Genomic DNA, 18,668 nt, shown 5'->3' with positions numbered 1-18,668 from the left:
TTCATGGCTCTTAGTTTTAAATCTTTGAGGAAGAGGAAGTAGGATTTATGCTACTGCCCATCTTGCTCTAACAAATTCATGCTTGCGGTACATACACCTGGAGAGATTTGGGTTATCAGCCTACCTCAGCCTACGAGGGTTCAAATCTACCTCTCATCTCCCAAGAGCAAGAAGCAAGTGTCCAAGCAGACACTGGGGAAAACTCACCATCCTGCCTACTGATGGAAGGATGGAATGAGGGAGTCACAGGTTGGAAAAGACCTTCCAGATCCTGTCCAACCATCAGTTTGACCTACTGAGTTCCACCACTAAACCACATATCTCAGTGCCATATCGACACATCTCTTCAATACCTCCAGGAATGGGGAGTCCATCACATCCCTGTGCAGCCTGTTCCAATGCTTGGCCAACCTCTGTTTGAAGACTGAGACAAAGAAAATACAGCTTTACAGCCTGACGATGCATCCCCCAGGACGAAGAGTTTTGGCACTTGGTCCTATTCCAGGCAAATTTTTATGCACTTTTCATTTAATGAACTGGATGAAACACAAAGCAATGCAGGGAGCTGCAAGTACAACCTCTGAATTTCAGGGAGGGTCACACTGCCTAGTCCTTCAACCACAGCATACCAGCATATGACAGCACACCTTGAAAAATACAAATAAATAAATGTACTTGATACCTGAAACTAACTTCCTCCTAAAACATGTCAGAACCTACTTTAGTTGCTCATGGAAGAAGTAAACACCACAAGCATTAATGCTGGGTGAGATGTTGCTCATTGTCTCATTGCAAGTATTTGTGAGATGAGAAGCAAGGAAGCTTCAAATCTTGTGTAAGGGAGAGAGCAAGGACAGCACTGTGGTTGAACTGACAAGACGGGTGAGAGAAGGGCATAATGAACTCCTTCCATGCAATCTTCTCTGACCTGCCTTCCATAGGGAAATTGTCACAAGCAGTGGGGGCACGTACTGTGAGAAAGGTGGAAAACCTGGCTCTATGTCATAAAGGCATTACTCAAATTGTGTGTTCACAAACACAGAGAAAAAGTTGTTTATTTTCCATGTAATTTACAAGTCTGTGCTTTTGATTTGTTCTTTCAAGCCATGTTTCCTCAATCAGCAAAACTATTTATGGAAAAAAAGGAACTATTTGGAAGCAGGTGTTTTTAATAAGATCAGTCAGCAATATTGACTTGTGCTGAAAACTACCATATAGAAAAGAAAAATCTAAAAAATCGTTCCCATAAAAAAAAAAGTCTGGGGCAATTTCTCCTCTATTAAAATATTTAATTCAACAACTGTGTTTCTGTCTAGCAAATACTGTTGCATTCTTTATTTTTTAACAAGGGTTTGTCCTTCACACTTATAATAATAATACACTCCACAAGAGGACAAACATCTTTTTTCCTGTACAAGTTTTCCGTATTTCATTGAACAAGAAAGTCGATTTCTCTTATTGTGCAACTAATTATTGTAAGACTACTCGTAAATAACTCCCTTTCTTTTAATACTCAGAAAGTTTCAGAACAACTTGCTGTGATGCAGCAGGGAGGACCACAGCTCTTCTGTTAGCATCATCCAGCAGCAGTTATATCCTCCCATACGGTGTGATGGTACCGGGATGTAGCTGCTGGGCAGCCTGCTTCCTGCACCTCCATTCAAACAACGGCTGTGCCCAATAATAATGTGCTATTTTTCACTTTGTGTTTTTAGAATATTACTGGTTTCCTGTGCATATTAAAAACTGAAAACAAGCAATTTCTAAACCACTAATATGAAATGGAGATGAAATAATTAAAAGATTATCTACTGATAAGTTTGATAAGGTAGGAGATATTCAATTTTACATCCGTGCACAAGGCAATTTTCCATACTTAAAAAGAAATTAAGACATCTGGGCAAATTCTGTGTTAGGCTTCCTGTCATCATCCAATAGCAAAATTGGCCTGTTAATTAATGTAGCCTACTAATTCTGAACTAAATTGCTATCAACCACTGTAACTGTGAATTCAAAACACATTTGCTACTTTAATCCATCATTCCTTTTCTCAGAATTCAAGTTTCAGTTATTCACCTACTTTTGCACAAGAACTCTGTAGAGCATGCAATCTCAGAAGTAATCAAAACAACATACCACGGGTGTGAAAACAGTGCTTTAGTTCTTGAAACAAATTACCTCAATCATCTCTACCTACTAAGCTTTGATTCATGCTACAGAACAGACTCTGGGCATAGAAACCAGATCCTTGCCCAACACAAGCAGGACAGAAGTGAACCCAGCACAATGCAGCCACAAATGGGCACGCAGAGCGCAGGACTAGACCAGAACTAATCTGAAGTCAAACACACAAAGAGTATCTGCTCCTCAGCATCAACCAGAAAGCCACTTGTACTGACCTTAATGGCATTTTATGCATCTGCACTCCTCCAAAACCACAGGCTCCATATTTAGTTTGGTTATCAGCCCACAGTTTGAGAGAAACTGACACTTGTTCCCTAGATTCAAGCTCAAAACACCTTGTTCAGTGCGGCACTTTTGAGAAATCATTTTGCCAGTTTGGAGGGCAAAATATTTATATTCAAATCAAATTTAAAACTTTCATTTTGAAAAACCCCTGCTTTAATATGCCTATGCTGTCCTTATCCTGTTAAAAGACATCTTCTTTAACACATCACTGTTTTGCCAGCTATGAGTAATTTACAAGGTTAATCCCCCCAAAACACATTAACCTATCTTTCATATTCAGAGACACACAGCTGCACCCGCAGACTGTCATACCCACCATTACAGCCAGTAACATCTGACGGAAACACAGCATTTCCTTGAAGAATAAATGATATGTGGCCCGATACAGTGAAACCTGTCAGCACCTCCTCAATTTACTAACCCACAAAGATCATGAGTGAGAGCTATTACAGTCAATGGACAGGGAAGATATCAGAATAAGGCCATCTCTGAGGAAATTTGTTAAAAACACTGGAGGTAAGAACATCAACCTTATAAAAGGCCCACAGGGAATACAGTATGCAAACTAACGAAAAATTATAAATTATATTAAGCTAACTAACAAAACCTGTCTTCGAACCAAAGTGAAAACGTCTTCTATAAAACACCAGCTCCAAATACCCTTTTGAGGCTGTTATTAAAAACCACGTACAGGCTTCTATTTTTCCCATATTTAGTGGTTTAATTTAGTTCTTTCACTACAGTCCCTTTTTAATCTGTCAGTCTACTAAAACCAGATCATATTGCCAGATATACGGAATAGTTTTCTCTCTGCCATGTTTTGTAGTACCTATGATTTGACTTAGCCCATCACATACACAAATACCCTGAAGGTCATTATTTAAAAAAAGAAAGAATGCTATGAATTTTGTGTGCATCTTGGAAAACATAACACAGCAGGCTTCAGCATGATTTCCAAGAGCTCACCCATCACAGAGCTGACCACCTCCTGCAAACTGGGTTGCAGCAAAGCCAAAAGAGTGCATCGAACAGCTTAATCATCTCATGCCTGAGATCACTTTTGTAATACAGCTGTACTGATCATATTGCTCTGTTGTGATTTCTTCTCCATGAGGCTTAATTCAGGAAATACGTGGGATACACATTCAAGACGGTACACAATCCCAGAAAAGGATGGTCAGATTTTCCCTTACTGGCCATCCTATATGCTGTAGTGTAAGAAATGGAAGCTAACACTGAATTGCAACAATATACATAATTTAATATCATTAAATATGATTAAATTTAATTCAAAAATGTTTAAAGAAAATTAATATCATTAAATATGATGAAATGATAATTATCATTTGCAACAATATATCTCTCTGGAATCTTTACAAAAAGAAGCATCTTTAATGCATACATAAGAACTGCCATTGGATGATGGTACATCAGTGATGCACTACCAAACCAAAGACAAATCTGATCAGAGCATTTGGCTAGAGGTACTCAAGCCAATGTCTGGCAGACAATGTAACAGCTACTTCCTCTACCTGACATGTAAAAAAAACAAAAAACAAAAAACAAAACGTAACATCTCATAGATTTTAAAGCTTTGTTCTCTATTTCTTCTGCACTAGGTTCCTACTGAACAGATTAATGCTGCTAATTCTGTTAGGTTAGAAAGAAAAAACAGAAGATGAAAAACCCCAAGAGTTCATTAAAAATTAAATTATATTAGATAACATAAAACATGCATATCTTCAGTAAGTACTAATTCTTCACATCTAGACAATTATAGCATGTAACAGAGCTCCAATGACTCACGTTACCATCTATAGATCTTCTACTGCACCTTTAGCATACATCCTGAGTTCAAACCACTGAGCTTTAGCTACGTGATATTAACCATTTATTTATAACAAATGAAGAGAGAAAGGTGCCTCTCCACAAGGAGTTAGACCTCAGATAGGCTGAACTACCTTTAGGTGACACTCATCTGTATTTATTACACTACTTGGGCACTATGAATCTGGGCCACAGAAACCCAAGATCTAATTATTTAACAAATTCATATGCATTCAAAAGATAAATCTCTATTTCACTCTGTATATTTTCATCCTTTTAATAGGACACCTGCTATTGTTCACAAATCAATAGAAGAAAGCCAACAAGATAAATGGTGTGCAGGTTTCCTAATTAGCTTAAGCTATGTGCAACAGATGTGAATGAAAGAATTTCAGAATAAATGATTAGTTAAATTAGAGATATTATTTGTGAAGGACAAAAATAAGATCCGTAAAAAATACTGAAGTATTTCTAACAGCTAATGCTTTATGCTCAGTTTTAACAAACAGAACTTTTGCTCACTAACTGTGCAGATGGGATGGACCCAAAGAGTGGCAGTAAGACAACTGCATATAATGACTATTAGAAAGTGAATTTCCTACTTAGATTCGTCTCTGTTTATCTGGGGAGAATCATACCCAAGACAGCATGGGAACACAAAACTGGCCATATTAGGAGGACAAAATCTCCATTTAGTCTAATATTCAGTGATCCACAGCAAATAAATAAGGTATAAGAAGGACAAGGACCTAATCACACTTCTCCAATATACTTACCCAGAAGTTCCCTCTCCTTCCTTGCCTTTGCAATGACAATTAGCACTAAATCAAGGTAGTTTGGCAATTTGCAAATCAAAGAAATAAATTTCCAAAATACCAAACATGTTTTTCACACACTACACAGCGATATATATGTATTATACATATATGTATGGTGTATATATATAAACATGGTACATATATACCTTGTGCTGTATATTTTACATAGTATAGAAGACGCTTTTCTTTAAACATATTTACTTCCAATTCCAAATGTTATTTAGTTAAAATGATTACACATACAGTTTTAAAAGATAGAACTGTTCTTTTTCATAAACTGATTTGTAAAACTGTATAAAATTATGTTTGGAGAAAAACGCAAACAACCATTGGCAAACAACTCATTGTTTTGTCTGACACAGAGAAAACAGACACATTTTCTATAAAATGTAAGGTAAAATTGTAGGTAAAATTGTGTAAGGTAAACATGATGTGCAACTCCTTAGCTGGTTTTGATCCAGTGTCACCATGCCCCCTGCTATCTCACAGAAATTTATATACAATGCTACCAGTAATCAGTAAAGGAACAAATGAATGCAAGGGAAGGACCAAAATACTTTTAAAATGCACATCCAGAAGCAGTGACCGGCAGCTGAGAGCAGATGTCATAGGAAGATGCTCAGAAATAATTCTCACAACTTCTTCAATCCCAACCCTTCCTTTGTGCTGTGCTGAGGGAACCTGTACACAATGACAGCCACGTTCCCTCTAAGCCCAAAATCTCTGCACCCATATCCAACACAGTTTTTCTAAAAATGCAAATGACTGCAGCCCATTCTGGGCTATCCTGTTTGAGATGAGCAGACCCTGCCAGCTTTACAGGCATGGCAATTTCTCAAAGCTTTTCTAAATCCAACTTTTCTAAGGGCACGACAGCAGAAAGGTGACCAGCTCTCTCACTACCTCTTGCTTCTGTGAAGGCACACGTGAGTTACTGAAAGCTGAGGAAGTTGAAGAGATGAGAGTTGTGGAACAGTGCTGCAGTGCCTGGTGTAAGGAGACGCAGGCTTAAACGGCCATAAAACTGCCACAATTTTGGAAATCACTAAAACAGAGATTCGCTCTATTCACTCAGAAGGATTCAGTTAAGACAGGCATTAAGACTTGGAAAAGGAAGCCTGTATAATGTGATGTCTGAGATCAAAGAAGGAAAAATCACATCTAACAGGAGAGTAAGGTAGACCTAATGTTAGTAAACATCTTAAAATGACTGTGATTTGTCCAACAACATGGGTAAAAGAAAAAAGGATTTGCTGCACTGGGATGGGGGGGAAATGCAGGATTTAGAAAAGAAGTGCTGCCACTTGTTCAAGGCAATGAACAGAGGAAAGCTGTTGGTTTACAGCATCTCCCTCATCAAAGAACCATAAGAGTTGGGTACAGCCAGATGAAAACCTGGCTTTAAATTCTTTAAATTTCGGTGCCTGGTAGAAAAAATGAGCAGCAGAACCTGGAGAAAATCCCTACTGTGTGATCAAGGTGTAGCAAACCACCACCCAGGGCAGAGCAAGGAGCCTCAGAAACATGTACCGCAATACTGGGGTAAAAGAAGCTTGAAGCGTAGGGAGGATAAAATTTAACAGATATTCCAGTTTTTTTTTTTTTGTTTGTTTGTTTTGTTTTTTTTTTTTTTTTACATCTGGGACTCAATAGCCAAGTAAATAGTTTGTATCATTGCAATACAAGTGTAGCAAGACTAAATTTTATGAACCACCACAGAGAGGACAGGACAAAGACCTGTCACCTCCTTTCTAAATCAATGGGTAAACATCCCTGGTTTCAAAAGAACCAGGTTCTGCACTGCTCTTTCCTGCCCAGCCTTTCTCACACTGCAGGCTTTGAAGATGCATGTTAAAGGGAAACCACAGCCAAAACAAACTCCAAGCACCACATCCAATTACACAAAGAAGTAAACCACTAAAGAACCATCTGTGAAATATATTAAAGTAGTGCTCATAATCACAAAAGAAAAAGTCATTCAAGTAGTCTAAATACAGATCCAGGCCTTTGAATACTTAATATGAGCCAATAAAAGTAAGAATATTTTTCATTTAAGGCACCATCTATCCACCTAAATATCTCATCTGAAATATTATGACACACTCAAGTAGATTTTTCTTTTAAGAGTCACCACAACATCAGGTTATGAAGATAAGAATACAAACTACCTAATGGAGAACAAAAAGGGATACCTCAAATACAGGTAGCAGATCAGCAGATGATTTTGAGTTGTGCAAGACATCAAACTTATCTCCATGACAGCACGTAACAGCACAATTAGCAGTGTTACCTATCAAATTCTTTTCCCATTACAGTTAGACAAACCTCCAGTCACAGAGCAACAAATGGACTTGAGATCCTACTTAAGAAAATACATATAAAAAAGTGAAAAATACTTGGGTTTAGTTTGTTTTTTGTTGGTGGTTTTTGGGGGGAGGGAGGTTGTGGTTTTTGTTTTTTTATATATACATACATATATATTTATTTTATTTTATTTTATTTTTAAGATACCTCTTGGTAATGCACTATCAGGAAATGCCTTACCAAAAAAGTGAAGGAAGAGCTCTCAGGACTTCTGAGGGAAACATGGGACTCGTTTTTCTCCTGAAAATGTTTCTTCAACATTTTCACTTATACACACACACACTAAAACTATGCAAAAGTGACCTGACTCTTTAAAAACTGAAAAGAAAGAAGCCTTAGCTCAATCTTACACATTTGCACTTTTAATCTTACCCTTAAACAAGACTGATTCAAGCATAACTGCATGGAAGGTCAGCTTCTATACTGGCATATCAAATTTCAAGCCAACAGCTCTTTTATTTAAAATATGTTAGATAAAAAAGGTAATATGCTCTCTGTAAGAGTTCCCTTGAGGTTAGAAGAACCAATAAATTAACTGTTACCATATGTTTGGCTCCTTTTGGCAAAATTCAGTAACAAAACACTGCCAAACCACTTTTGGCAGGTAATAATATTTGGTAGCTTATAGCACAACTTGGGAAAAAAAGGAAACTGGACAGAAAGCTTGGAAATTAATAGAAGGAACTGCATTATATAGTTAGCTGTACGCTGTTGAAAGAAAAATTCTAACAAAGTCAACTTTATGGGTCTGATCTCTAATAAGCAGCTGCCTCTTCAAAAGAGAGCTATATCAAATGAAAACTCAAACAATCCAGCTAATACAGTAATGATATTTTGCTTAAAAAGAGCCAGATACGTATGATTTATTTTGCAAACAAGAAGCTCTGTAAAATTAGCATTTCAGTGTTAAAATGCTTATTATTAGTGTTTTCATTATAGTGGGCTTATTTCATTATAAATGAGTAGAGTTTGACCTTATTTACAACACTCTGAGTTCTTACATTTCACTTGTTAAAATTAAATACATATTTTTCACATCTTTTATACCTACATGATTGAGAATAGAATGTGACAGATGAAAAGCCTTTAACACTATACCTCTGATTATATTATAATTAAAGACATAGGATGTAAAATCCTGGGCATTTTAAGAACATCTATGAAAAAATTGTTTAAAATTCCAGCCAAACAGGTGGAGGCAAACCTAGTTTGTCCTGTTCTTATACCAAGGCAAGCAGGACTTGCTCTGTAAGGTCAGAGATGACATCAATGCTTTTCCACATATGAAAACGTCTGTTTAGTGTTATTTTTGTAACCATCTACAGTGAAGTACTCCAAATCCATTATTATTCTCATTTCCAATAAAATGGATATAGCTCGTTGTTAATGTCATAAACATGCATTCTGTATTTCTTTTATCAATTGCATCATCCCATTAAATTCTATTTTTTATGCAATAAATCACTTGCTATTCAGTTAGTAATAGCGGTTCACTTGCTATTGCAGTTCTATACACATATCTGGCAAACAGTTTCAGGCAGACTGACAGGTATAGGCCAGACATTTCACTTCTTAAAGTCATGTTACTGCATAGTTAATCCCATATTTGCATTAATTTGACTACAAGCACTTACAGGTAAGAGTAATCCTAAAGCTCAGGTCTAAAGATCATACTATAAGCTTCTGGAAGGTTTTCCAGAAGAAAAATATTTTTGCCTTCCTACAGATGCTTGTCTCGTTCATCCATGTGGGATTTGACTAATAATCTTCTCATTACTGTATTCATCTTCCGCTCTTTTATTTTTTTATTTTAAATAAGGCAATTTCTATGAAGACTTGACACTGAAATCAGAGACTTCATTACCCTGCAAAATATATCCACAGTTCAAAGTATTTAAGAGGGTTAAACAAAATGCAAACATTTAATGCAACATTAAGCATGTGAAATAAAAACTTGATTGCCTAAAGAAAGCATGCTATGCTGTTACCCTGGTGACAGGTTAAAAAAGGATTGTGAGCTGAATGGCTGTATGATATGAAATTAAAATGTTTCACATTGAACAATCCAAAATGAATTGGGAAAGGTTAGAGCAGAGGAGAGAGAAATCAATTCTCCAATGGCAATGGTGAATGGAAGTGAAGTCTGAATAGGATTTGCCAGTGGGGTGCAACAGCTGCCAAATATCCTGCAGCCAAAGAATTACAATAATACTGATGAAGTGTGCAAGAGCTTTTGGAATCATTGCAGGGAACAGAGAAATACTCCTACAATAATGAGGCCATTCTGTGTCCCATCCCACTTTAGCAGTTAAATCAAAGGAAAAAGAAATGGTTGAAAATTGTAATACTCAATAACAAAGGTATAAATGAATTATCTATCCCTTCAATCAATATCTCATATTTAACTACAGCCTTTGTGAATCATGAATGAAGCAAGTGTGCTAAAGAATGGACAAATCAAGACACATACATGTAAAAGTATGCAGACAATATTGAATGAGAGAGAGTTTCTTCCCATATTATTTTCTTGGTAAAATTTCTACTGCAACAGAATCCAGAATATGCTATACACTACACAAACAAACAGCAGGACACAGCCAATGCTCCAAGGAACTTAACAAGGTAAGGTCCTGATGTTTGTGCTTATCTTTTTTATGTTGTTAATCCTAGGAAAGAAACACAAATAGCACTTCTCATATGAGAACACAGTTACACATACATTTTTCACTGAGCTTAGGAGTCCCCTAAAGTGAAGAAAACCTTTGCCCTTACATTTAAAAAAAAAACAAAAAAAAACAACAACAACAACAAACTCCACACAATTTCATTTCTGCCCTTAGAAACTCCATATAAAACATACAGATGGAGAGAAAAAACTATGCTCAAAATAGCTGTAAAATGACTGGGGAGCACGTGGTGATTAGCACGCAACTTGTTAGTTCTACAGCTTCGTGTATGCATTTTTTACACAAATATTAAGGAATGAGTTTAGGAGGTGTAAGTCTGCGTGAAAGGAAAGAATTGTTAGGCTTAAAAAAGGGGATCAGACTAAAGGTAAGACCAAGAGATCTTGTGGTAAAGAGAGGATCTTGGAAAGAAGTCATAACCAAACCATGGATGAGGAAAGGGCCACGTCGTGTACGTTCAAGTTTCAACATTAACTGAGTGGTAGCCACAGAAGCTATGATACTCCAGTAGTAGCTGCTGTTTTCCCTGCAGACATGGTGAAAGTAACTCACAATAAACACGGGGACTTAGCCAGGTCCATTTACTTTGGTGATCGACCTTCCCACCAGCAATCACCCGAGCAAGATGTGTGCTACCTGCTGCCTGAACATCCTTCCAGAAGATGTTCAGTGAGGTCCAAACTTCATAATGATTACTATGAAGTATTATGAAGATATTATATATCTTCATAATTATGAAATAATGATTATCAACTCTAAAGATTGAGCACGCATGAATGCCCAGAACACCTTTTTTCCCCGTAAATGAAACATGGATAATAGGCTAGGAAAAGCTCCCAAAATAGACCATTCTGTTTCTGGAATATATATTCACACAGAACAATAGCTCTGCTTCCAAACTGCTATATAAATACCTGATATTACTTACACTATCAATTCTGATGTCATTAATTTAATCCAAAGAAAAAAAATAAAGATACCTTCTGTAGTGGTCATAAATACTCCATTTATGCTGAATTTCACTCTATTCCAACTTTTACATTTTATATAAAAGTTTGTTTCCGCTGGCTAAAAACACCTGCTTCGTATATTTGCATCTAATTGTTTGTCTCTAGCACATGTAATCCTCTTTCTGTAATATGCAAATGATCAATGTAGAAGGGTAAATAATACCACATTTTAAAGACGGACAGAATACTATATAGGGCAGCAAGATTACAAAAAATAATAATAATAAAAAAACATTATTAAAGAGAGGCCAAAAGAATAACATTAAGCAACATCTGAAGGGAAAAGGTAGGGATGTAACAACCTGAAGATCCCATTACGAACAAGGATCTCTCACAAACAGAGAACGGATTCTTAGTACCTTGCTAGTACATAGGGAGCAAAAAAATACACAGTGGAATAATGGTCTGAAGCTGTAGTGGTTACACAAGTATATTGAGGGTTTTCAAAGGCATAGCAGTAAATCATGAAAAGAATGCCTGGCTTGTTAAGCAGGGGACCAGAAGAGTAAGGGTAAGACAGTGTTATTTTCATGAGCTAAGGATGACTGCGTAACTCCAAAGTAAGGGAATGAAGGAAAGCCACAATTGGGTTGGACTTAGTCATCCTTACCAAATGAAAACAAAGCATTTTAGCTTTATATCACACAAGAGGGTATTTGTAGGGTAAGGCAAAGTATAAATATTTAGCTGTACTTGCAATAACTGTTCATGTTATTACTGCGGTTCTGGGGGGGAGGTGGAAATCACGTAGTGTAACTGATACAATTCAGCGGTGCCTGTGCTGCAGCTCACTCTCCTTCCAAGTGGCCGGTTTGGATGACTCTAGTAAATTTTCCTGACATCATCAATGTAACACAACCTTATTTTGTGCTGCTCCAGCAGTGCTGGAGAGCCAGAAAGCTCTCCTATCGAGCAGCTGACCATTCTTCCATATGGGGAAACCCTAGGCTGGCAAAGAGCTGGCTGCATCCCAGCCTCCAGCAGGATAATAGGTGTAGTCTATGTGAAAGCAAGCATGAGAGGGGTCCTGGGCTCCATTGCCCTCCAAACAGCTCACTAGCTGCCCTAAACCATAAAACAGCACGTAAAAGGAGGCATCTGAACCATCATCACTATGCACAGCTGAGGATTTACATCAATATATCTGTATCAAGTCAACCTAGACACAAACCTACAAAAGCTCATGAAATAAAACACTAAACATAACTGTTTCTGTTCTTGCTGTTCACCAATCAGAATTGGTAAACAGCCAATGAGAAGACAAACCAGCAGTTCTGGATTAAAACAAAATTTCACTTGTATTTTAACTATAGTTTCTCACTAAACAAATATATTTACCATTCCTATGAAAGTATTCTTTCAACATACTTTATAGAAGGTCTCAACATACTTTATAGAAGCTGATAAATAAATATTTACAAGACCCTAATAATGCAGCAAGGCAGTAAGGCCATTTTGTCTTTTGGTAAACTGAGGCTCAGTCCAGCTGACTTCTCTAAGGCCCCACAAGAACAGTTTAACTCAAGGCTCTCCAGTCTCAGTCTTCTGTGCTAAACAGGCAAGCAAGAAAACCCCTTTAGTTATTTTCTAGCAATGTAAAACATTTCCCAATGCGTTACCGTCTTTTTGCATGTAGTATCAGGTAATGTGGGCATGCAGCCTCACTGTTTTTTTCCAAGTCATAAATGATGAAAGGGTAAAACCCATAGAAAAATTAGGAAAATACACTTAGCTGCCAACACAAGCAACACAAAGGAAGTGCTGCAGGCAATTGGGTTTAGAAGTATAAACATCACATTAGTAGACCCATGAGATAGCATGATGTAGCCACACCTGGAGAGTCACTCTCCTATTCCCCTCCCAACCCACTAATGAAAACAAGTCTGAAGCCAAAATGTGAAGATTCAACTGTACAACATCATTTTTGGTCTCAAAGGCTAACTACATCAAACAGACACAAAATAAGCTGGATCCACTTCAGCCAAAATATGTTTCCACTTGAAACAAGATCAAGTTCTGTCTAGAAGACCTTGGGATTTTACTAGATGCTGTAAATCTGTTCAGCAGCTGTGGGTGGCACCAGCTTCACAATAAACTCGACTATGGAACAAGTAGGAAAAGTCCTCGGCAAAGTAACTGAAAGCTGAACAATGAAATAATCATCAATCATTCATAGCTGTTTCCTGGAGGAAACATGTGCCTCTATTATCTGGATACCACAGCGAAATATTCACATTAGTAGTATCTGGCTCACAAAACACCAAGCATTTTCATTAGCTAATTATCTTCCAAACACAAAACAAAACCAAATGCTCAACAATCCATTTCCCAGGAAAAATGGTCAAATAACAAGTAGTTAGATTCAAAAAAAAAAAAAACACCAAAAACACAGAAAATGCCCTAAATATCATATTGCATAACAAAAGTGTCTGAATTTCTGTAACTGTGAGCACTCACAGGTCCCCAACAGCCGTTCTAGCTAAGGGTTGGCAAATTAATCCTACAAGACCATTGGTGAGGGCAGGGGCACAGAGTAATGCAGACAGTGGAAACTCACCTGTGGGTGCTCCACCCGAATTATAATGCCATTCACTCTGACACAGGAAAGGCAAACTGGTGCTGGCTCAAGGCCTGCATTAACCTCAATGCCACGCGAACTACCCCAACAAAGAATCCCATTACAGAGGTCACACCTAATTGAAACCAGCGGAACAAAGTTGGGTGTTTGATCTTAATGAGGCAAAAGCTCACCAATCCGAGTGCACTCTAGTAAGAGCCTTACACTTGATGATTCAAGACACCCAAGGAATTGTCCAATTCCTTGCCAAGCAGAGGAGCAGGCTGGGACAGTGAATCCATAATCTGGCTCCGCTCCATTTCATCTGAGTACAGTCTCAGTAGCCCTGCTAGCAAAAGGTGGAGTTTCTGTGAAGACTGCCAAGTGTGGTTCTGTCTATCCATCTGACTAGAATAACAATCCTGAGCTTGGGCTGAATAAATCATGGGGAAAAAAGGGAACTCTAAATACCCCTGCAGTTGTAGAAGAATGCATACTACACATATGGCTCCCAAAAGGGGAAAAAAAAAAGCCACAAACGAAAACCAAAAGATAATCATATAACTCAAATTCAGCAGAAAACTGTCTATCCAGTAGCTGTGCCAAGTTCAGAAGAAATAATGCATGATTTCAAAATAGTAATGTTCAGTGTAATTTGTCGCACAAAAATTCCTCATCGTTGCTTTCAGTGTATGCAAAAGAAAAAAATGCCAGGGCAATGAAACTTTGAAGATGGTCATCAACATGTTTGTGTACTTTTCCAAACTGTCAGGAGAATGTTATGGATCAATTTTGGAATACATAGTCTAAATTCACTTACATTCTCCAACACGGATTTAAAATTCACACAGACTCCAAACATCCAATTCTCCCACAGTGAACTGCATCCAAGATTACAACTGGCTTTTTTGATTTGTTGCCAGTAGGACAGGTTCTTACTATATACTTTTTATTTATTAAAAATTTTCAAACAGATTGCAGGCATACCAGTAACGATGTGCTTTTTATGGCCACAATCCTGCTCCTAAAAAATGCCCACGACATGGAACACCTTCAAAAACAAGTCAGACGCAGCTTGGCTACGTTAGGGACATGCCATGAGGGATCCTTGATGGTGCTGCAGTTACTTATATGATCCACAGTATTCAGTCCCCTCTAGAGGGAGTCCACTAGCTGCTCTGAGGAGTGGAGAGTACTGTCCAGGAAACTGCACAATCCTTTGACCTCGCTCTCCTTTTGTTTCCTTGACTTGTCTCTGAAGGAAAGGGGCTCGTTATCGGTTTTGATTTTCTTCAGATGTCACTTACCAGTAAGTCTTTTCGCATTACTTTGTCCTTAGTTGGCCTCAGACAGGCAGCTTTACTGTCATTAGAACAAGTAGACCTAACAGTGGATGTGGATTGAAACAATGACCTATCCACTAAGAACCACATTCAGCCCCGACTTTAAGAAAATTCTAAGGTTCAGCTTCTGAAGGCTTCCTTCCAGATCTGCATATAACACAACAGACAGAAAAGACCATCCTGAGGAAACTCAGCTGAATTTAGGTACCTGTCATAGCAAGAGAAAGAGATATCCCCTGTACTGAAAAGATTTGTTAGCTGTCCACCACTTGAAACCTGAAAAAGCAGATCTTAATCTAGTTTTATCAAGGAAAAACTTCATGTGGTCAAACTCTGCTGCCTTCTCTGCTCATGCTAGAGGAATCCATGTGAGGGAATTAGGTTACAAGGACTTCAGTAGGAAGCTACTTTGTCTTCAAAGCAGTAGAGTATTTGCTTCCCCTGTATGTTGCAAAATGAGAAGGGCTGTGCCTGATTGCTCAATGAAGTATTTTTTACGTATTTGACAGTATGGTTTAAGTAGTTGAATATGTTTTTTCTATTAAGATACCTAGACACCTAGTAATAAAAGAAAACTTTTGCATTAGAAATAAAACATTAAGAGATTCTTCAAAAATTGGACTCCTTTTCTCATTATCAAGTAAGAAGATTTTACCATCAAAAAAGAAATCCCAAATCAGAGCAAGGAATATAACAGCAACTTGAGAATCACTGTTTAAGTCAACAATTCCTATACTTAAAATTAAGTAGGAATGGATCCTTTACTCCTCTACAGCACTAATAGACTACTTAACTTCATATGCTGACCAGTAAAAACTAAGTCAAAGCTCCTCCTCATTTTCCCTCATTCATTTTTTAGCTGAGGAACAGTGGCCTTAGACTATCTGTTGTTCTCCTTATGCCATTTGCTATTGAGGATACAACTTGTGGAATGAAGTAAGAAGGCGCTTAACTTTCCCCTATAGGTGCATAAGGCAAGCAATGACCTAGCCCTACATATGCTATGTATTACGAAGCTGTTATGCTTGCTCTAAGTGTCTTTTTTTTTTTTTTTTTTTTTTAACACCATATGGTACTATTTATCTTTGTGGGTACAAATAAAAATAAAGACTTCTTGAAACCACATTTCATTTATTCCTGACCACTGTAAAATCAGTAATAGAATACACTGTCAAACCACTGGCATGGAATGTGAATGTCTGTCCTGCATTCTAACTCTGTCTGTATCTCTCACAGACATACACATGCAACCACATTAAAGAATTTAACGTAAGAAACCAAGAAGCATTCTGAAGTTCACATTTGCTATATGCAACTGTTGGAAATACCAGCTACCCAAATGAGATTAATAAATTACATTGTTGTAATAGAAGGTCTCAAGGCATTGACAAAGGCTTCAGCTTACAATGATGGGCAAGAGGACGATGAAAGCTAGAAACATCCTAGAAGAAAAGCATACTGTTCCAAAAAGCCGAAGAACTGAATTACTATTTTGACAGACACTGCTGCAATGGCTTGCCAAATAACAGTGCTATGTAAGTTACTAGCTGCTGCTACCCAAATGAATGAAGAACCAAAAGAACGAAGAAACAGGGGAACAACAGCAAGGTGCTGACTACTCCAGCATTTACTATTCAGAAAGTGTTTTCAGAATTAGACCCTAAACTATTAAGCTTCTTCATCAAGGTAGCAAATTACTCATGAATCCACAATATTTTAAAGCTCTGTAGCTGAATATTCATATTATCCCAAAGTGCTTAGATCGCTTCAAATGGACACATGGGAAATTTGTGATGCTCAATTTGTGGTTAGTTACTAATGTAGCAACATTTTGCATTAATGAAACTCCTGATGTGCATTAATTACTGTACTGGCTTGTAACACATTTTTGTGCCTATTAGCTTGCTAATACGTAGAATAAAAATAATTGTGTGTGACTTGTGCGAGTAGGGAAATGTAAGCACCAGCTCATTTGAATTTAGAAAAAACAGACTATATTAAGAAACCATGCAGTTTCTCACCAGTGTCTCTCTCATGCATAAGAAGATGCCATTAACAAAATGCATCAGCACATCTGAGTTCCTAGAAACAAACTTACCTTGGAGTCCCTAGAAATCGCTGTGATCTCAGTTGTTCAGCCACATACAAAGAAGCTGCTGTTGCCAGAAGTTCCCTTCTTTCAAGATCTGTCAACTTGTGCCCTAGTTTTCAAAAATCAGTTATAAAAAAAAACATTAGATACCACAGACCAACATAGACACAGACACAAAAAGTAACTACCAGAGAAGACACTATTCAGTCCTTACAGATTAAACCTACATTTTTCCCCTAAATTAAGATGAGGCTCAGCATAGCAGACGCTCTGAGTTTCAAAGTTGAAATTGCTTGTTTTCATACAGATCAGCCCTACTGCTAACACGGGTATATCTGTTGAAAACAATTTGACAACTGAAAGAAAAAAAATTGAACGACGCTGCAGCATCTTGTTTTCGTTACTGAAATGTCACTGGTTGACATATTGTGCCTCATGCTGGTAAGGAATCCATCTGTACATTAGAACTTATTCAAAATACACAGCATTCTTTCCCAGTACCTTACCTTACCAAGGCTACAGATTTTTCCGAGCAAAAGGGAGAATGACAACTCCAGAAATAAATGTCGATGAAGCTAATTGTCCTTCAGTGTCATTTGTGTCATCATTATTTTGTTATTAATGGCATACTTGGCACTTCATAAACAGAAAACAGCTCAAAGTAGCCTGCAATTTAAAGGCAGGCGAGCTAATGAAGGTTTGGACAAAAAGGTGTGAACCAAAGTGACTGGAAGGTTGTGGTTTTTTTGTTAGTTTGTTAGTTTTTCCTATCCTGGTCTTGTTGCAGACAGTGAAAGTCAAGTCGAAATGTGGTCATCCAGATTAAAAGAGAGAGCACAGTGCCAGAACTTTGTCCTTCCCATGTTTAGGTCAGAGACTGTGCAACACAGATTTGGTCTGAGAAGCTGGCAAATAGGTGGACAAGACTGACGTCACCAGAGAAGAAAGGCAGTCAAACTGATGTGAGAGGAAGTCAAAGGGCAAGTAAAGTAGCCAGCCCATACTGGGGTGACGGGAAGTTAAAGTTGGCACAGAAGAGGACAAGAAGCGCAGAGATGAATTGTCATGGAGAAAAAGCAGCAAACTATTCTCAGGAGAGAAATTTTGCACAGATGAAAGCCACGGGTGTTTCAAAAGCCAGAGAAGAGGATAATGCAATAATTCAAGTTAAAAAGAAAATACAAAAAGATGACAGTAAGACTGAAAGACGTAGCTGAACTTAGTTACAACAGAGCTCTCAAAGTGCTTCATGCAGCTGCTGTCTGCCTCAGTAGACCTTCATGTACAGATATCACAGCAAATGCCACCATCTATGTCAAGTACAGACTTTACATTAAAGACTGGGGAAAGAGGTGGGGATGGGGTTCAGAAGGCTCTACCTGCCTAAGCAGTTCTGCCCAGTGAAGCACGTTTGCTTCCAGTCACACATCAGAGACAATTCCCCTCTCCATCTCTATACTCCCATCACCTCAGCTCCACTGCAGGTAATGTTAACCAGCAC

General features: G+C 37.8%; 1 protein-coding gene across 1 annotated transcript in view; it reads right to left on the bottom strand.

Annotated features, from left to right (window-relative positions):
* PCCA (propionyl-CoA carboxylase subunit alpha) overlaps positions 1-18,668 on the bottom strand; it is a 284,602-nt gene that overhangs the window by 119,567 nt on the left and 146,367 nt on the right. The window contains exon 18 of the mRNA XM_082774792.1: positions 17,174-17,276. Coding sequence (XP_082630918.1) covers positions 17,174-17,276 — 103 coding nt within the window. The remainder of the gene's footprint in view (positions 1-17,173; positions 17,277-18,668) is intronic.

The sequence above is a fragment of the Aythya marila genome (assembly GCF_965140915.1).
Source record: "Aythya marila genome assembly, chromosome: 1".
NCBI lineage: Eukaryota > Metazoa > Chordata > Aves > Anseriformes > Anatidae > Aythya > Aythya marila.
The sequence above is the reverse complement of the archived record's forward strand: the minus strand, read 5'-3'. Positions and strand labels throughout refer to the sequence as shown.